At 36.8% G+C, this 21,787-nt stretch overlaps 2 protein-coding genes across 8 annotated transcripts in view; both read left to right on the top strand.

Moving 5' to 3' along the window:
• LOC149008841 (2-C-methyl-D-erythritol 4-phosphate cytidylyltransferase, chloroplastic-like) overlaps nucleotides 1-9,248 on the top strand; it is a 56,071-nt gene extending 46,823 nt beyond the window's left edge. For 2 of the 7 annotated variants that reach the window (XR_016174704.1, XR_016174705.1), the window contains 2 exons: nucleotides 8,594-8,655; nucleotides 8,830-8,885. Coding sequence is in view for 3 of the 7 variants with exons in the window: in XM_089163870.1 (XP_089019996.1) it covers nucleotides 8,830-8,920; nucleotides 9,050-9,121 (163 nt within the window). In the remaining 4 variants the exon portion in view is untranslated. The other 5 variants (XM_089163870.1, XM_089163868.1, XM_089163871.1 and 2 more) reach the window with 4 other exon arrangements.
• An 11,031-nt stretch (nucleotides 9,249-20,279) lies between these two features.
• The window catches only part of MMT (methionine S-methyltransferase), a 42,499-nt gene continuing 40,991 nt past the window's right edge, over nucleotides 20,280-21,787 (top strand). Inside the window, exons 1-3 of the mRNA XM_089160786.1 lie at nucleotides 20,280-20,702; nucleotides 21,053-21,246; nucleotides 21,526-21,732. Of these exons, the coding sequence (XP_089016912.1) occupies nucleotides 20,483-20,702; nucleotides 21,053-21,246; nucleotides 21,526-21,732 (621 nt within the window). The 5' untranslated portion in view covers nucleotides 20,280-20,482. The remainder of the gene's footprint in view (nucleotides 20,703-21,052; nucleotides 21,247-21,525; nucleotides 21,733-21,787) is intronic.

Here is a 21,787-nt window from a genome sequence, read left to right as displayed (position 1 = left end):
CCATTTTTGGGTCAAGGCAACCTGGTGTTGCATTGTCACGTTGCTTGGTGTCGCTGTGGTTTTTGTTGTCATCTATCGCCTTGCGTAGCTTTGTTGCCTTGACATCCATGGTACAATGAGGATTAAAATAATAGAAGTAGAGTAGGCATAATGGTGGATTAAGATTTAAGGAACAAGGTTGACGTTAAAAGATTAGGCAATAGGATCATAGCTGAAGCTTGTATTGGAGAAAGAGATCATAAATATAGTTAGTGCATATGCACCTCAAGTAGGACTTGGATAAAATTTTAGAGTTACAATTTTGGGAACAAATCGATGTGTCAATGCAAGGAATTCATCAAGGAGAAATGATTATCATAAGGGTGATCTACATGGACATGTTGGGAAAATTTGAAGAGGTTTGTGAAAGTGTACATAGAGGTTTTGGTTTTGGAGAGAGGAATGTGGAAGGGATTTCAATTTAGATTTTGTTGTTGCTTTTAGTTTATATATAGTAGGACATCATAGAAGCCAAATAGATCTTTTCACTAATTGGAAGATTGGCTAGATTTCATCGGAAGTTATACCAGGACATAGTTTAACCACACAACATAGATTAGTGATCTTGGATGTTTGCCTCGCCCTACAAGCTCCTAAAAAGTTTAAAGGAAAGCACCATTCTTATTGAAAGATTGGGTGGTTGGATGGTAAGGTTCAAGTAGCCATTAAGGTAAAAGCTAGCTTTAAGACATGGCAAAGGACTAAGGATGTAGAGGTCATACAAAAATATAAGTTGGCTAAAAGTGAAGCTAAGGAAATTGTGGGAAAACCTAAGGAGTAGAAGTATGAGGATTTATATAATAAGTTGGGTGCAAAAGAAGGGGAAAAACTATTTATAAGATTGTGAAAATAAGGGACAGAAAGAGTAGAGATCTAGACCATGTTAGATGTTTTAAAAGTGAAAATGGTAAGAGTACTAATACATGATGAGGACATCAAGAAGAGAGATATTTTATTTCTTCAGCTTGTTTGTATCTCGGATGATTACACCATCTGCCATGGCATTAATCTTCCAACATATGTACGGGGAATTGTGACGTTCAAAGCATGGAACAGATTTTGGTAGAAACCTAATGGAATTTCACTGAAAAAACCAAGACAAAACTCATGGAGAAACTTAGAAGTACCAGGTTTCCAGACCAACTTGGTTCGTTTCAATCAAAACATGTGGCTAAGTACCATGGTGGGAGATCTCGCTCTCGAGCGAGATCTCGCCACTCCAAAATAGCGAGATCTCGGTCGAGATCTACCAAAATTTTGGCGTAATCTCGGTGGCCCATCTCGGTGGGTTTTAGGGCCCGGTTGGGCTGAAATTTGGTATTTAGCCTATTTAAGGCCTTTTGAACACATTGGTGGCCTTAGATTTGTGAGAAAATAACCCTAAGTATGTCTTCTAAGTCGACCCTATGTGTAAAATCAAAGTGCTATGAAATGCAAGGTTAGACGGCATGTAATGTAGAGATATCAAGTAATTCATGTTATCAACTATAAAGTATCAAATACATTACACATCAAACTATCAAAGAACTTAAACGTCTTCAAAATTTTACAACCATAAGAAGTTTTAGACTTCTAGTAAGTCATAAATCATAATCCATAAGTTCACAATCACAAGAGTATGTGCGTAAATAAGATTACAAGACTACAAGACAGCAAGAGTATCACTCAGCATTCTGCATCAACTGATTCTGAACGGTGGCCACTTATGACTCCTAAGTCAACTCATCATTGTAGTATGTCACATATCGGTTTAAATGTCACATTAAATTGGTTTACATGAAAGTGTAGATCAAAGCTTGTGGATCAACATATATTTACATTAGACTTACACACCCATTGTAGAATATTTTATTTGAAAAAAATTCAAATTTGGGGGAAAATTTTACCTTTGTTGAAAATCTAGTTGAAATAAGCTTGAATGATGATAATTTGATGTTGTAGATGTCTTAAAGATGTTTAAAAGTTGAATCCCCAACAAATTCCAGCCAAAAATCAAGTTTCTGGCAAGTTTTTATGGTTGCAGCGAGATCTCCCATCTCGTGAGATCTCCCAGCATGTGGCTAACCCCTTTTATTTCTTTTGTTTCGATAGGATTTGCATCTCGTCTCGACTCTCTTAGATGTTTCAATTCCTTTCCTCCATTTCAACCTAAAATCATCACCTTATTTGCAAATCTTCTCATTTGTTCACCATTTATCCTCCCATTTGCTTTAAAAAGGTGGGTAAAGGTGCTTTGAAGATCTAAACAAGAAGTGTATGTCTGTTCTTCCCTAAAAAATCATTGGAAAAGATAGAATGCATACCCTTTATACCTAGACAATCAGGCAGGGCCACTGAAGTTGTCTCAATTCACACATGCAACACAAGATATGGATCATGGTGGATGTACCTACAAGCTACAGCCGACATCATCACAATAATGAAACATTATCTACTGAGGTTGAGATGTACGAGTCTGCAATGGATATGTTCGCCTTGTTAGGCACCATGGGATCCATGAGCTTGGGGGAGCCTAAAGGATTTAGACATTGCTGAGCACCATCATTCACTAATACCATAATCAGGACACTACATTGAGAACATTGGATTAGCGCCGTATGTGGGTTATGGAGCATATGGTGGACTTGGTGGTGGCCTTTTGAGAATATTGGAGCATTGGGACATGGGAATGGATATGGGGGATCATCTGCTACTGTTATGTCTGCTCATGGATATGGGGATGGATCAAGTGCAGGATCATCTTTCATGGACTATATCTTTGGTTACTGATCACACCCGTGTGTGCATCCATCATCCTCTTATAGTTTCTCTGTTCCATTCCCTATATTGGGGTATCTCTCACATGTTGACAAAAGACCCATAGATGGCAATTATAGACTATTGATAGGGCCCTGGGGTCACAGTATTATGCTACATTGAGGAGGAGAGGGGATATTAGGGTTGATTAGGGGTTATAAATAGGGGTAAGATGTGAGTAGTAGTGAAGGATTATTTATGTGAGTGTTTGGGCAGCCGTAGGCTGAAGGGCAGCAATGTGCTGTGGGGGTGATTGGCACCATTGTAACCAGTTTATTATTGTTCTTTGTTATTCTATCAATTAAATAATATTGCATTCGATTTGTGGGTTCTTAACAAATTAGTATCAAAGCACGTTTTGATCCGCGGGAAGCAATGGAAACTGAATTATCCATTTTCGGGGAAGGAGATGTGCAAGAATGGCTTCTTGAAGTTTTGTTATTCTATTGGAAACATCAGATTGATGATGAACATAGATTGGGAGTGGCGCTCCAACATTTAGAAGGAGAGGCATTAGCATGGCTTTACCAAAAGAACTGGTCGAACTTCAATTGGTCAACCTTCAAGGAAGCCCTAAAATTGGATTTCAGTGTTAAGCAAGCGACTGAAGTAGCAGAAGCTAAAAATACCAGGTTCGAGCAAGTTAATGGCATCACAGTGTATGAATCATCAGTAATGGAACAATTGAACAAATAGAAGCAGCAAAGGTTGACATCGCAGAGAATGCTCTGAAAAATTTTGGAGCCATCCAGACAAGGGGTGACGGCATCACAAATAGTAACCATGGCGATGAAGCATTGGTAGAGATTTTAAAAGAGGGTGAAAAAGAGGCAAAAGGTAATTTAGGATGGGAGGAACGGCGCCGGGATAGAGTGGAAAAAGGCTCGGCAACGAGGTCTTCGGCAATGCCACCTTGGATGAAGGTAAAAGTGTCAGCAGCGGCACTTGCCGAGTTGCAACGCCGGCATTGGAGGTTGTTACCGCGTGATTTGCAACGTTGTTTTGTCCAAGATCGCAGAGAATTGGTGATTGAAGATCTGGCTGCAAGCTTTGAGAAGGAAAGTGAGGAATTGATCACCGGAAATCTCGTAGAGGAAGAGCTGGAATCGATCTTTCCAGATCCTGCAGCAAAAATCTGGGTGATGGTTAGGGTGTGGATCACAGGTGAAGTAAGGAGGAAGAAAGAGATTGAACCGGTTGTTGAAGTCCTAGTGTGGTTCAAGTGTATTAGACCCCTGGGCCTTTTGGGCTATTTATTTCTGTGTAATAAACCCATGGAATGGGCCTTGAGAACCCAAATAGATTTAACTACCCAAAGGCCCAAATCCATGGGCTGTGGACCAAAGGTTAAAAAGGAAGCACTAGGGCCTATTAAGCTGGGCCGAATTGAGCAACGTACCCAATATTCAAAATCCAAAGTGTGGGCCTCAAGGAGCCAAATTAATGCAAACGAACAGTGGCCCACTCACTTATTTTGTGGACCCAAGGGTCAAGACTCTAGGCAACAACCCATCAGGTGTTTTAATTTCAGGCCTAGCCCAGTGTTCATGTTACAGCACATGCAACTAGGGGCCCAAAAACAAAACAACCCAGCTGCTAAATGGGGGTATTTTGGGAACTCTACTGTTCATTCTTCTTCTTCCTTCGACACTGCCATCTACTCAACGAACCACGACTTATGGCTTTACTTGTCCGCCGCCAGAGTTGAAGAGTTGCAACAGCCATCTCCTTCCTCTTCAGCAGCCACTCTTTGGCAAGCTCCTCTTCTCAAGCAACATGAGTTTTTTTTTTTTTTTTTTGGTTCCTCAATCTTCATATCAGTCACCATCTTTTTTAATTGATCATTTTCTTTGAGAAAAAAGTATGAATTTTCACTTCTTGGTTGGAAACTTTTTGCTGTAAGGGTAGATTGTTGTTTCTGTTTTACATCTTTTTATACAATAATAATGGTGGATAACTTTGTTTGTGCTTGGTTTCATATTTCTAGAGTAGTAGAGATTTATTTAACTTATGGTATGATATTTCATCCAAATATCGTACTCACATTAAAAAATCAACTCTAGAATGCTTTGACCGCCTAAAAATTAACAGTAGAACGCCTTGACTGCTTAGTTGTTGCCTTATGGGGCCTTGTTTCCTAGGTGCCTTGGAAGTCCTCCATCAGCTTGGTCGTCTTGTCGCATTGACAACCTTGTTTAGCGTATGAAGGATACTTTAACCCACCCAATAAGAGGTTGAGAAATTCGTTGAAATGGGGTAGATTTGAAATGGGATAAAAATTGAAAGAAATTTATATTTTGATCCTTAGAATAATCTTTTCAAGTTTCAATAATTTTGGATGGGTGGTTCAAAGAGTGGGTTTATTGATTTTGGAGGGAAAATACGATGATAATAACAAGTATGGGTAAATCTAGGGTTTGGTTGGTCCGATGGGGCAAAAATTTGGATGGGAGGTCACTAGGGGTTGGGTGTATGAGGTTCCTAAAGTTTGTGATAGAATCAAACAGTTAGATTGGCATAAATCTGACCTTGAGTTATGGGTTTGTAAAAAAAGTTTTGAAACTCAAGAAAATTCAAGAAAATAAAAAAAGAGGGCTATATGAGAAGAGGAATGGAATTAAGTATTGACTTGTTACCTACTTGTAACCAAGGTTCGAAATTTCGGTTCATCTTGCCATCTTGCCCTTTGTCAAGATGACTAAAATTTCACCAAAATCTTGGCGAAGTTTTGCAATTTTTCTTTTTCATTTTGACCCAATGTGTCGGTGAGTTTTTGGTGTTCTTTTGGGCTAGTTTCCGCTGTCCAACCTAATGTGAGGCCAACAAACACAATGGAAGTGTTATTTTTGCCTAAAACCTAACCCAAAGTGGTGTTCTTCATTAGCACATGCTCGGTTATATGTAGTCGATACTCGTAGTCTGGAACATGTATTTTCATAAATGTAAATATGGATATTATGTGAGACAACACTAAGTTTTCATTAAAAATGCAATAACAAATAAAACAAGTAGAATTCAATATACGAGTATATGTCCAGTTGGATCCATCCCTTAGGTCATGGAGGAGTACTTTGAATACTAGACATAAGCAAGCTATGACGTAGTATGGATAAAATTATCCATATGGTGCGTCACCACTTCTATAGGTAGCATCATCAACATTAAGTAGATATCTTATCCTGGGGAATGTGTCGTATGGCGATGGACTGTAACTTGGTCACAAAACTGCATAACTAGTTGTGCTAGTCTTGATGGATCTCCAAGTATGATGCACCTAATCCATCTCCATACCCATATGCAAACATGTTATTGGAACCAGCAGATCAACGTATGCTCCACCAGTTCCATATCCATAGCCATAAGCCTCATAAGGTACAACCCTTGGAATTTTCAAATTTTCATTGCGATTTCTGAAATCGCCAAAACTTCTGGAATTTCTTAAATTTCGCCAAGATATTGCATTTTTTTCATTTCACGGGCCATTTTTTATTTTGGTACTTACCAAGATGGAGAAATTCCGATGCTCTACCTGTAACACAAGCCTTGTAATGGGGTGTGATGAATATGGAAAGAAGTGAAGGCAGACTACATGCACTTCTAAAGGAGACTCCTTCAAATAGAAACCATAGGTTGCTTATTCGATCACATAGAGGTCCCTTACCACTAGTGAGAAGCTCTAGTAACCTTGCTTTTGGGTAGCAACACACTCGTTATTAATTATATTCTTTAGTCTGTCATGTTACATGCACAGGGCTTTATTTATAGCCTTACATGGGAAGCCCTAGTCAAATTACGACTTAGAAACAGACTTTCCTACTTGTGCTCAGCATACTAATCCAAATTCAAATAGGACTCTTTATTATCTTAGACTTTATCAAACATAACTTAAACTAAAATAAAACGTAAAAAGACTATTCTGCCCTTATAACTTAAGTTGGGCAGAATTTATAGAATTAGACCAATTAAACTAAAATAAAAACCTATTTTCATACTTTACCTAATCACTAAACTTATGGGCTCATAAAGTAGGCTCATGACCACATAAACTTACTAAACAAAGGCCCAGTACCCATATCTGTCAACCCTAAGTTGATTTCAGAAGGAAGTTGGCCAATTGGGTGCCGGACCTGCGTCAATAAGTGCCTATGGGGATAGGTGACATTGATATAGTGCCTATCCTGGTTTCCAGCCAGGTTTTATCATGTTTCAATTGGATAAGTGACCCTTATATAGGTATTCAAATCAAAACTTGCGAACTATTGTTATAACATGTCAAAATGAGTCAAAACTAGTCAAGTTGGCTCTAACTCTGTGACTTTTTAAACTCCACGCATATTTCATCTGAGAATTCTACAAAAACTGAGATAGCTTGGTGGTTTTGACAAGTTCTAGTCAAGTTCTTTTTCCATGATGGTAACTACTTCCACCTGTCACAAAAGTAGTTAAATTAACACACGTAGTTATAGGAGGCAATCCTTAAAAAACAGTTAAAAGTAACACAGCCAAGTTCTTCTTCCACTGTCCTTTCCCTGATGCTGTCTGGAAGGGTATCCTTAAAAGGTGTTGTTCCAAAGCTTGAGAATTCTGCCTTTCAATAGAAAATGGATTTGGGTTGACAAGCATTTCTCTGGATCTTTGTTTTGCAAATCAGTTCAGAAGCTGGCCTTTTGTGCAGCCATCAATCTTATTTGGTTGGAGGGAAATTTCACGAAATGGACAACCAACTCAAGGCCTCTCCAAAAGATTTTGTATTCCATTTCATTTGAAATTAAAGCAATGATTTTGGTAGCTGCAAATTTCTGTAAAAAAAGATATTGTTGTAATCTTTCTTTCTTTCTCCTTTTTAAGAACACACATGTAGTTATAGCTCATCATGCAATTGGTTGTAGCAGTATTATTGTCGTAGTGTGCATTTATACAAGGAGTGGATAATTCAAAAACTCTTCCTATGTTATTTTCTTTTCATGCACTGTATGAGCAAATAGATTATGGAACGACCAGGTTGGCATCAGAGAATAGGATTCATTGGACCCTTTGGCTGAGCAGGACTCAGTAAATTGTTCTCTGTCCATGCAGCCAGGTGATCAGGTGTATGGATGGGTTTTCATATCCCATGTACCAATATTTTAAATAGTCCTTAGTAAAATATGCGTTTGTTTTATACCATATTTTAGATTTTTGTTTACTTGGACATCTAAAAAGATAATCCAGAAAGGAGATGATCCATGTTAGGAATCTGGATAACAAGCTTCTGTTTGTTGTGGTCAAACCGACACTCTACTTGGTTCAGTTTTTTGTGCTTTAGAGTTTGGTGGTGGTTGGAGGCGAACAACCAAAAGTTTAGATAGTTCGGACAGTTTTGGGTGCTTTTGTCGGCTTTTCTGTGGTATTATCTTCTATGTTGTGATATGTTGTGTTTTGGCAGCTATTGCACTATTATTCTCTTTGTTAAGACTGTTATAATGGCTGCTTTTGGGGAAAATTTTCATTTGAGTGCAGCATATGAATTTAAAAGTGCAATTTGTGATTGTGTAAGTGAAGGGTTGGCATTTGGCAATAGACCTACTTTCATGCTTGATTATGATTGAGTTGTGTTTGGGGCTGATATGCATTGTTTGTTTGCCCTCCGTGCGTGCACTGAAGGTTCTAGTAAGGTAAATCTATTGATAGTCCACACAGCATGTGCAAGAAAGGAAAATTGTGGACCATATATTTTTTAACCTTTTCTTTTCTTTTCTTTTCTTTTCTTCTGTAGCAGGTAGTGAACCTTTTCAGTTAACCATATAATAAATTCAGATGTCCTTTTCTGTTCCCCATATGGTAGTGTTTTCTACCACGCACCTACTTATACAGAACATAAAAGAGCTTTGCTGTTTGAATTGCTCAGACTTCATAGATAGATTATTTAAATACCCCATGAAGTTTGAATAGTCATCATAAATGACAAAGTGGGTCGTTCCATTAACTTGTTGATGCATTCGTGCTTTTGCACAGGGAAGCCCTCGAAGTCACAGATGATGTATCTATAGTGGAGCACCTAAAACATCCTGTATATATCACTGAAGGGTCTTACACCAACATTAAGGTAGAACTCTCTAACCTAACCCGTCTTAAGTTGGAAGACAGAAACAAGGATAGTGTTGTGGGTTGGCATTTCAAAACACGGCTGTAGTTTAGTTATATAACTGAATTAACTTCTTTCCTTTCTCTGTAGGTTACAACTCCTGATGATATGCTACTTGCTGAGAGGATATTAAGTATTAATGCAGGAGTGCCTTCCGACTAAATCGCATGTCCTCTCTCAGTTTTCTTTTTTATTTGTTTAACATCTTTAATTCAGGAATCCACTAATTAAATGAAAGGGAATCTTCTACTTCAAAATGAAAATTAGAATTTTTTTTTTATTTCTACTATAATGTGTATTCTTTGGTTTGAAGTTTCTAGAATTGTGATCATTACCTACCCACCCACCCCCGAGAAGCACCCCATACAACACGAAAAAGCAAAATGGGGGAGAAGAACAAAAGAAGATCCCTCACCAAAACAGAAAGAGAGTAGTAGGAAGGACCGAAGGACGCCATATGAATGACTAAATTTTTTTTGTTTTTGTGGCTTTGCCCAATATATTTGGCAACAGTTAGTAATTAGACTTTTGACTTTGGAAATGAAGGACTTTACATGGGGCATAGAGAATCAGAGAACCCCAGTAGCGTTAATGGCAGTGCTAGTAGCTAGCTGCTTTTTTCTCTCATCAAGTGGTGTGGTGTGGGGATCGTACACAAAGGTAAAGCTACTTTTCATGCGTCCCTGCTGTTTCAAAGGTTAAAGTTGATGATGATGAGCAGTGAATCAACGAGAAATCCAAAAAACAAACAAAAGCTCCAGAAAAGACCAGCCAGAAGTCAAAAATTCAGATTGTAATTAAAGCTGCGAATGGGAAGTGCGGTTGATGCGGAAGAACCCTATTCCTATGGAATGCAGTTCTTTCCCCACGAACACAACCCCTTCGTTGACTTTTGGAGAATTTATTTTATGCATATCCATATCAAAATATTGAAACACCCACGGATTCGGAACCGCACTTGATTTAGTGTTTTTTTTTTTTTTTTTTGGGACACATTCAAAACAATCATCTCACCCAAACCACAGAAGAAGATGAGGTTATAATGGAGAACAATTAATTGGCTATTTGGAAGGAAATCCAAGGCTTTGGTGGGGTTCTTTCCCTCTATCTCATCGTGTATCCTCTGCATTTGTGTTTATCGGAGTATTCGAGCCGTTCCAACGACAGTGGACCACCCAAACAGCTATTCATATTGTTTATAGGCAATATTTTGAGTATGACAAATAGGCCGCAAGGAAACGGTGGAGATGATGAGAAAATAGTTCGATGAAGAGCACATTTACGCGTGCTCTCTATTATTTTAGCCGCCCTAAGAATTATCCCAGCCCACTGGCTAGTTTATGGTGTCTCGACCTTAGTTCCGACCTGGGTAGATTTATTTGAATCCAAAAAATAAAGCAATTTGTCGGTTGGTCATTCTGACATTGTGGAGAGTAGACAGATTACTAATGAATCCTGAAGCCCTTCTGATGGACAAGTGTAGCCATGGCAAGTAGCCCATTATTATATATATATATATATGAATTCACATCTTCTACAATTTCTATTCTTACAATTCCTTGTAATTCCTATATAGGATTTTGTCACATGGCAGTTAATCATCTAAGGATAAAATTAAAACCCAATTAGGAATTTAGTCTAAAAACTTCCAAAAATAATCATATATATATATATATATATATATATATATATATATATATATATATATATATATATATATTATATTTATATATATATATATATATATATATATACGTGATATGGCTTTGATTTTGTCCGTCTGGCCTACTATATTGCTACTAGCGTCCACAGCACGTGAGCACACAGGTTGGGTATGCAAAGCGCACGCGAGCTAGATCCTCTATGAAATACTTTAAATTCCTCTAAAAAGAGCTATGTCCAAATCTCTCTGTGACACAAAAGTCAACGGATGCGATCATGGGGGAGCCGTCTCTGCGAGACTCCTATAATAAGATGATTAAGATCAGCCAGCCAAGTTCATGGTAGATTAAACTTTGAGGATCGAGCGAGCGAGCGAGCACGATGGTAGGACTTAGTCACGTACAAAAGAAGCTACGGCTAGTCCTGGGCAGAATGAAGGATCATGCATCCATCAACAAGGCCATGATCCGCAAATCACTACTGAGCAGCAGCAGCAGAAGAAGCGTGGACGATGATGCTGGGTGGTTTTCAGGCATAGAAATTACCACATTTTAATCTTATAATCTTAATCTATGAATTTTCTGGGATTTGTTAGTGTATTTGCTTGGGAGATCTATCCCATTTTCCAATACTTTTTCTACTAAGACAAGTAAGGACATTATTGCATTCATGGCTAATTTGATGATATGATGAATTGCGTACTTTTCAGTATATGTCAATAGTCTTATAACCTGATGTAATTATTGATATGCATGTTTACTTGTTAATGAAGTGTCATGGTTGATAATTAATGCATTTTACTACTTTGATTTGTGTGAAATGATGTGTTTGGTGTGATTCTAATTGGAGAATACCTAGTTTGGTGCTCCTAGCTTGGGATATTAAGGGTTGTGGTATGAGACACTATCATTTGATGCCCTTATCACTCCCATGGTTGTTGTCCCACATGACTAGGAGGTGTAGATTGCATGGTTAGGTAACCCCTACATGTTACTACTCTTTCGATAGGGGTATTGAAGCCGAGTGACCCGTGATAGCAGTGACGTGACTTTGTGTCATCCAAAAGAGGTAATCAGTTTGTAAGGAGACTCAGGTCCACTATTTGTCATACAATGGTGGGGTTGCATATGTTAGGGTTGAGCTCATAGATGCCCAATAGGAGGCTTGGGTGTCTTGAGGGGACATGAGAGCATCCAACCCCAACAATATGTGGATGACCATATGGTTAAGGAATGGGATCCAATGGAGATAATCAGTCCGTGAGGATCTACATTCCTAGGTGGAGAAAGATACTGGACCAACAGTGCATTAGGTATGAAGAAATGTATCTGGGCCATATGTAGTGTGTTACCATAGGACCTTACATTGGGTTTAAAATCCCCAACATGCGCAAGTACTCAGACCAATGGTTGTAGTGAGAGAATGTGGACCTATACCCCAGCCATGGTTGATGATGAAGACCGTACCCCTTACTTGAGGGCCGATATCCTAACAGAGGTAGTTAGTCCGTGAGGGATAAGAGTGTCGGGACTTACCTAGAGGAGGATTGATGTTACATTTTAAAGCATGTATGCTTGAATAGAGACTCGCATAGTTAGATTACTATATGCATTTCATGACTTTGCATCTCATGATTTTTTCTAGGGATAATTACTGTTGCCCCCCTGTACTTTGATTTTATTACTAATAAAACCCTGTTCTTTACAAAATTACTGTTGCCCCCTTCCTTATAACGGTGTTAAGTAGCCGTTAAGTTTGAATATGTAATGTCCATTTTGTCCTTCATTAAAATTAAGAAATCGAAAAAACGATACTACCCCATTTATAAAAACGAGATTAAATGTCAATTTTACCCTAACTTCATTTATTTTGAATTAAAAATATTGGTTTTCCACCTTCACTAAACTTATTTATTTGATTAAAGATTGACAAATTCTTCGATTTGGTTTCCACCTTCTCCTCTAGCTCGTGGGAGGACCACAATTTTTTTTTTTTGGGGGGGGGGTGTGCTTTTTATATTGGAATGAAGTACACCTCCCATGGGGTTTATTTTACCCTTTACTAACCCACCATTGGCCACAATCTTGCCGGGGTTGGTAGTTGATATTCGGTTTCCAAATTTGAGTTGAATTCTATCTTCCCTCCTCTTCGGTTTCTATTTTAATTTTATTCAATTATTATTTCTTTATTTTGGTGATTTTTTTTAGAGTAAAACAGATTATGATTATTTTTTTCTCTACAATTAATTAAAGGGTATTACTGTAACTTGACAAAAGGGTAAATAAGTAAAGAGATAAGTAAAAGGGTATTTTGGGATTTTTAAAAAATATGGAGATGCCACATCATCAGTAAACTAACGGGACTTAACAGTAGGGGGGCATTAGTAATTATAGACAAAGTTAAAGGTTGGATTAGTAATTTTGCAAAATACAGGGGATACATTAGTAATAAAATCAAAGTACAGGGGGGCAATAGTAATTATCCCTTTTTTCTACTATTCACTACTTGAATTTGGTACGTATAGGGAATTGTTGCCTTACTAAGTTCGTTAGAGCTCATCCTTATGGATTATCTATGTTTTCTTCATATGACTTTGCAGAAATAGACGAAGTTCCCCATATTTGGGAGAACACCTCTGAAGAGATATTGGGGAGGACAATGGGATCTGGTCCCGCACAACAAGAAGTTTCTTGCTAGTGCAGGGAATGCTCTGTGGCCCCTATTGATGGGAAGAGAGCCCAGGTCGTTCGTCATTTGGATCAGTCTATGAATGAGGGACTTATGACTCCGTGGATTGAGAAGTATGAGATAGAGTACCCTAAGAAGATGTAGGAAAATAGTAAAATATGATGAAACTTTTCTTTTAATAATTTTTCTTCCGTTGTCACAAACCTTATTACATATAATTTTGCTTCCATTGTCACAAACCTTATTACATATCTTGTTACCTACCTCAGGATACGCTCTTTTGAGACATTCTTTGATATCTTTCACTTTGGTTTCGATTTATGGATTCAATTATTTCCTTCATTAATTATTGAATTGTTCTTGCTCATGAATTATGACATTTTGTGTATTATTTATTACTGATGATGTAATTGTGGATTTTGTAGCTATGGATCACTCCCACGGGTTATTGGGTAGGTCCAAACTGGCGGCTGGGGTGTGGTAGAGATATCCTGATCCGTGTCTGAATTGGTTGCATCCATATGACTTGATGCAACGTCGTAGTTGCCGCCCCTTTCCATATGCATAAATACCCCCAAATACCTCTTAAAGCATTGGCCACTCAAGAAAGTTGTGCTTCTTGAATTTGATCAAACTTTGTGCTTATGTCAAACACATTGCATAATTAATAAATTAAGTTGATGAATAAGAATATATTGTTTCAATAGAAGGGGGGAAAATCGATGTAAATAAAAGAATTACCTTTATGTGTTGATCCCAAATGGCATCACTATTAGTGGTAATAGTGCGATTGATATCATTCCACCCAAAACCAGAAGTTTCAAGCAACTTTTTGAAACTTGTGTAGTCTTGTTTGAGTTTGTTCATCTTGTTTTCAATTATTTCTTCTCATAATCCAACATAGTGTTATGTCTAAAACCCTCATAGATGTTGGATTGAATGTGGTAGTTGTCATGTTCCATTTCTTCACCTTATCTACCATAAGGTTGACAAACACATTTGTGTATGCTCTAGTCCAAATGGCAGTCTCTTTTTGAGAAGGGGCAATCTCATGTTGAGATGAGTCCATGTATAATTCACTATGACTTCAAATTTATAATACGTTCACTATTAATTCAAACAGATAATACACTCACTATTACTTCAACTAAGAATAAGTAATGTGAGCATTCCTATAAAAAGTTTTACTCATAAGGCATGATAAATAACATAAATATGTATTGTTTTCAAGTACCAAACCAGTTAGTATTAAACAAAATATATTCATTTCCATAGTACGAATTCCTAACCAAGCTTAGCAACTATAAAAGAATTACAAAACACACAACACAAAACAAATTGTCCTATTTATAACAATTTAGCTAAGCCTAAACAACTCTTGTTTCTCCACAAGTGCTTTTGTTTAAGTTGGGTTCAACTCTATTATTCTCATTTAAATTCCACACAATCATTGCTAAAAATGGATTTCATTCTAGTGCTCCTGGGATGGCAAGTCGATTTGGAATGAGTCGCGGACAAGCAAGTTGTCTTAGAACTCTTATCTAGTCAAACATGAATGTTTTGAAAAATAAGTGCCCAAATAGATAATTGTCCAGTTTATTTCAGTTAATTTATTAGCTAATTAATTTTAATCAATTCATTAATTGAGTTACACATTTAGAAAGTAAAATATCTTATGATTTTTATTTCCAAAAGCGAGAGCTGCAACATCAATTCAAAGATATACTTTAAAATAACCCAAACATAAACTATATCTCACTTTCTACCAAAAATCATAAACAAAAAATGATTTTGAACATTATCCATATTCCTAAAATGGGGGAGATTATGAAAAAATAAACAATTTATATTTTGTTCACACAAGTTTAACCAAGTAGATAGAGTTGAACACATGCACACTGACTAAAGGGGAAGGAAAGGAAAGTAAAGCCTGTAATTTTAGTTATGGACACCAAACCATGCACAAATTGATGAAGGCAGCTTTAGAATAAGTTGGTTTTACTACAACAAGCCAACATCTAACTATTGAATAGGGAATAAATCTTTCCTCAAATTTGACCAAATTATAGTAGGCTCTGCTCCAAATGACAAAAAAAAAGTATAACTCTAAATGTATATTTATTTGAAAGTGAAAAAGAAATGGTATAACTTTTCAACTTGGATAACTGATTTTCAAGGGTCATCTTTACATATTTTTGAACACATACTTTAATATCATTAAAATAAAATAAAAGGGATCAAGAGCTATAGAAGCAAAATATTTTGTTTTCTATTTATAGGTTGATATTATTTACTTCATACAACGCACAAGGGAATATACAAGGTAATAGATCAAAGAGGGTTTACTAACTACTATTTCTAAGACAAACAAAAATTTGCACGCAACAAGGTATTCGACATATATGCAACTTTCAAATATTGTGATCTAAGTTATGAGATTTGAGAAATAATCACAAAACTAAGTTTCCTTCTATACAACATGAAATTCATTTTTGCAAAACGAGTAAATATTTTGACTAACAAAATCAAATAGATTTGTGGTTTAACACAATTGGAAGAAAATGCATGAAATGAGATCCAAAGGAGATGGCACAAATTTGTGCAAAGATATAGCTCAAAATCGGTATTTACAGAGAAATGGCAAGAATCTCGCAAACAAGCATTCGTCGAGACTTTAAAGTAAAAAAAAAAAAAAAAACCCCTAAAACCGAAAATAGAGATCCAACTGAGGGGAAAAAAAAAGAAGATGATCAACACACCTTGTTCGTAATCGTCGATAGTAGAAATCTTCCCAACTTCAATCGGCATTTGTTCATTGAAACCAACAAGAGCAAGAGCCAGTATCACAGAGAGGTAGAGCAAAAAACACGGAGAGAAGAGTGTCGCAAAGAGGGGTTTTGATGTTTATAATGCAAAAAGACATTGATACTCCTCCACATCGTCATGCTCCCGCATTGTGCCCTGCATTTTCCCATGATTTTGTGCCTGTCCCCAAGAAGCTTCAATTTGGAGCTTATTGGGCACGATCTAAAGTGTGCCAAAACACCTAGTTCATGCCCAATCCTGCCCATTGTGGTGAACCAACACACTTTACCAAACAAAATTTCATCGATTATGTGCCAAAAATAGCTACGAGCACAAGAAACAACTCCCAAAGTGTTGCCAAACAACCCCTATGTATCCATTTATGGTGTTGAATGGCATTGACTTTGCTTGGGCACTGCTGCGCGAGCACTGTGCAACCTACAATTCATATCAAAACTTGTGGTCAATATTAAATCTCAACTACTCATTTTGCAGTTAAACTTTACGAGAAAAAGTTAAGTCACATGAAACGAGACAAAACAAGTGGTTGAGATTAAGGGTGTCAATTGTGTACCAATACCGTTTTACCGTACTAAGCCGTGCCGTTTAAACCACGCAGTTTTCATATTAGGTACGGTATGTACCGAAACCCTTTTTTTTGAATTTGGTATGGTACATTTCGGTTTTAGGTAGCATACCATCGGTGTGTACCAAATTACCGTACCAAATTTGACACCCTTATATCTAGCTTTGGTTGGGCCCAATTTAAGGTCTAGTCCATCTTGACAATTACTCATGGGTTGGGCTCAATTTAAGGTTCAGTCCATCTTGACATTACTCCCGGGTTGGGCCCAATTATTAAGAGAAAAAAAGGAAAATAGACTTTAAATTAAGAAGCTTAGATTGAAAGTATACTATATAAATAGTATAAGTATATTATTCTTCTTTTTCATATATTGTATATCTAATAGTTGAAGTATTAACTAAAAGACCATATTACACAGCCAATACCATAAACACTTTTAGGTTGTAAGTGAAGAAGATTAGAATAATGAGTTTATTTATACCGAAATTATATCGTATTATATACCGAACTATACTATTTTTTTCATACTGATTTTATACCGAAACTGTTTTAAAAATACTATTTTCATACCCTACAATGTAAATTCAATACGATATGATTTCGGTATGAGGGTTTGAAAATTCGGTATGGTACTGTATTGTACCGAATCAGTACCATACCGAATTTCCACCCTTAGTCAAGATTTTGTCTCAACAACAAGTTTTGGTTTGGGTCATAGGCTTTATGGTTCTACACATTAATTGCGCAACACTGAAGCAATTCGCAAGTGGGACAAGGCAGAAGAGATGAGAAACAAGGGAAGAGAGAGAATAGGTTAGGGATGAGAATATTATAAATCTCGATCACCTAATAATGTATTTGATGGAACTTGAGAGTGAGAGACTCACTTGAGCTAATTATAAAAATTCATGTGCAAGATTCATGGCACTGAATATCAAAGAGTTGTTTATTTAACAATGGCCAACACTTCTTATTGAAGATGTCAAGGATTCAAGTCTATGTGATGATATACTTAAGTCATTATACATTAGAGAGCTTTTTACACGTTGGTCCCCTTAGCGCAATGTATTACATTTGGGTCCCAACAAGACCAACACCGTTATGTTAAATGTTTTAAAATTTCAAACCTGAGGGGATCAATATATTCCTCAAGTCGTTTTAGCATACACGCTTAAGACCTCATAATGTGTTATGTGCTGCCATTCTGGGTGCATTGACAGCAAATTAAAGGTAGTTTGTTTTTTGCAAAAAAGAAGCTATCACTTGAATTTAAAAAAGAGAACAAAAAAAAGAAAGAGATTGCTCTTGCACTCCTCAACTCTATCCCTCACTCCAATAATGATTCATTTATTTAACCTCTAAATACTTCGTATAATACAATAAGGGAGTAAATGTACTAGACACTAATAATCAGTGTAATTGTTACCAGAAAAAGAAAAAAAAAAAAAAAAAACGCTCTAATCAATGACTCTAATCAATGATAAAGCCGTTGCCACAGAATAATCCGATTTTCTTGATGATCTCCTCTATTCCTTCTGCTTAGGATCATCTCTAGCTTTGATCATTAGCCCTAGCAAACCTTATGACACCCTTTCTGCCATTTCACTTTCATTTCTTGAATTCTCTCCCGGGCGTTCAATTAGCCAAGAACTCTTATTCTTCTTCAACGGAATAAATATGAAATTCCAAAGCAAAACCGGGTTTTAGCTTTCAGCCTCAAATGATTCACGACTGGGTCAAGTAATTATAAACGATTTTAAATATCTCACCTCTGTAGCCAGGAATGAGAACTTTATGCATAAAGTTCTTCAGCAGCATAAGCCATCTACTGAGCTTGTAATATGAAAACATATTTCCATCTTCATAGTTATTGCATGAAGGCCATTCTTTTGATTACATATTCTGTAAAATGTTTGAAATTCTTCAGCAGCATAAGCCATCTACTGAGCTTGTAATCTGAAAACATATTTTCCATCTTCATATTTATTGCATGAAGGCCATTCTTGTGATTACATCTTCTGTAAAATGTTTGAAACCAATTCGGCGCTTCAATTTCAACGTCGCCGTTGGCGTTAGATTTTGCCGACCACTTTTGTAGCATCTCCTCTGTCTTCTTCCCCATCGCAATTATCAACTCCCTTTCATTTATTTAAATTCATTTGATTAAGCAAAGCAACAACAAAATCAAAAAAGAAAAAGAGAAAAATTAAACTGACCTTGAGATTTTCCATACAAAAAGTGGGCTGTCCATCACCTTCAAGCTGTTAAATGATTGGGTGAGACTCATCCTTCTCATAATTGAAGGCGAAGATCTCTTTAACGAGTTCTGGGTCTGAAACGATCAGTAGAGCCATGGAACCAAACCATATCAGAAAAGTTGCACATGAAAACGAAATATTGTGAATGACTAAAGTTATTTTAATCACACCTCATTGTATGAATAATTAGAAGGATATTTTAGTCCTTTTAAATTTAAAATTTAAAAAACACTTAATATATTAGCTTGTGGCAGTGAAACCCAAAAACTCTATATGTTTTTTTTCTTTCTTTTTCTGATAAATAAAAACTCTATTTGGAACCTTAAATGCCAAAAAGAAAGAAAAAGAAAAAAAAGAAAGAAAAGAAAAATCAAAATTGTCGGTAGGCTTCGAGTCACTTAGATCGCACAGCAATTTTAATTTGTGGGTTTGTGGATTCGTTTAGGCTGTGTTTATTTGTAAAGGTGAGAGTGAAAAAAAATATGTTGGCTTTTTGTCAAAAAATATTAATTGTAGGATCTATATTTTACTTTTTCATAAAATTTTACATATTTTGTGAGTTTTGAAAATACTTGAGGTGGAAAAGTTAGGTTGCCACATCACTAGATAAGTTTATTCTGTCTAATTTTTCCACTCTAACCAATCAAATCATTTACACTTTTAAGATTGAAAAGAAAATTTTGTTTTTCTCAATAAGTTTTCCATTCTATTCTTTTCCACCTTATCTTTATTCCGACAAATAAACGCAGTTTTATTTTTTTTAATTTTTTTTAAAGGGATTTATTTTCTTCACGGTCGATGAGTTTACTGAAGGAGAAAAAAATTCCCCCACAAAGGAAATGAGATGTCCATTTATTTTAAGTTCACCTTTTTCTTCTTAATAAAATGCTTTGACCATGTTTGGTTCCTCAGCTCGCGCCACGGAGACTCGAATGCGCGTCGGAACCCACGTGTATAACGTGATGTCCTGATCTCCTATAGGGTAAGATTCCCGCAAATGGGAGGAGCATCACATATTCAAACAATACACTGTCTTCAAATAATACACTGTCATGTAGTCGTATTCGGTAGTTCGTTAATTTTTTATGGGTGGAAAGGATTGCTTTTTTACTTTTTCTTTTTCTAAATAGAATATAGACTATAGGAGGGGAACCAAACTATCGACAGGGACACCAAAACACCTGCAAGCAAAACACCCTGATCCCAGAGAAACGGAATACACAAAAAAGAAGAGGAGCTTCACTCAGCCACTCTCATAATATTATTATTATTATTTTGATTAAATTCTGTTATAAATATATATATTTTTAAAATAGATAAACAAAGGTTTGCGTGGTGGTAGGTGAAGGAAAGGTAGAGGTAGAACAATTTCATCATCAGGCATCTAAAGGGTCAGCATCATTACTTTACTCCCTGGTTTCGCTTCCCAAGTTCCCATTATAATCCGAAGCTCGTTTTTAGATTTGAGTCCGGTGTTTCTAGTATTACAGTCGTCGACGAGGAAGAACACTGTCTTGCGGAACAATGGATGATTTCTTGAAGCAGTGCCAACAGTCGGGAGACGCAGCATACGCAGCCTTGAAATCTCTGCTGGAGAAGCTCGAGGATCCGTCCTCTAGAGCTGAAGCTCGGGTCTTCCTTTCCAATCTGCAGAGGCGCTTCGATACTGAGGCGGCTTCCGCGCAATGCTTCCACACCTTCCATTTTCGTATCCACGATATTGTTCTTGGTGGTTACCAAGGAGGTATCCGTTCTTCTTTATGCCTATTGCTTCTTTAACTTTGTTGCAATCTAAACGGTCTCTTTCTCTCTCTCTCGATCTCTCTCTCTCCTCTCTCTCGATCTTGAACAGAAATAGCAACTCGATTTGCCTTTGTGATCAATTGTAAATTAAATTTATTTTTTTCGCTATCGTTCGCCGACTACACTTGTTGCCTGTTGCTGTGCTTTGATGTTTGAGTCCTTCCTATTCCATCAAGTTTTAAGGTCACTTAAAATTATTGCAATCACGGATTTCTGGTAATTCTGCCATTTCTTTTAGTTTGACGCTTACGACTAGTGGCTGGATTTGAGATGCTTCTTTTTTAATAGCAGGGTACCAGAGAAGGAAGAAATTGACAATGCTGGTGATTCCAAGTATATTTGTCCCAGAGGACTGGTCCTTTACTTTTTATGAAGGTCTGAGTAGACATCCTAACTCTATATTCAAGGACAAGACAGTCGCTGAGCTTGGTTGTGGAAATGGATGGATATCCATTGCACTGGCGGAGAATTGGTCTCCTTTGAAGGTCTGTGGGTTTCCTTTGTTTTTGATGATCTATTTTCACAGCTAGAACTTAAAATGGAGGTGGCAATAAATATAACAAGAAAAGACAGTGAAAAAAAAGAAAAAAAGAAACGCCATCTGGAATTGTAATCTGGTGTATCTAATCCTCAGAAGAAATTATATGTGTTCAATTGTTAAGCCTTGTTGGTCCCTTTTAAGAGTTAAAAGGAAACAAATATATTTGATGTTGACATGGCATTTATATGAGTCCACTAAGTGGTATCTGCATGATGTTTTGCAGGTATATGGCCTTGATATAAATCCAAGAGCAGTAAAAATTGCAAAAATAAATCTATACTTAAATGCGTTGGATGAGAATGGACAGCCTATTTATGATGGAGAGAAGAAAACTTTGCTTGACCGAGTGGAGTTTCATGAATCTGATCTACTTTCTTACTGTAGAGATCATAACATAGAACTGGAACGAATTGTTGGTTGCATACCTCAGGTATGGTCTCAAATTTTCAAATTTTTTGAAATTGATATTTAATTTTAGCAGAGCA

This window comes from Hakea prostrata, chromosome 7 (genome assembly GCF_041222555.1).
Source record: "Hakea prostrata isolate BN-2017 chromosome 7, UWA_Hpros_2, whole genome shotgun sequence".
Lineage (NCBI taxonomy): Eukaryota > Viridiplantae > Streptophyta > Magnoliopsida > Proteales > Proteaceae > Hakea > Hakea prostrata.
This window is presented reverse-complemented; position numbering and strand designations above follow the sequence as displayed.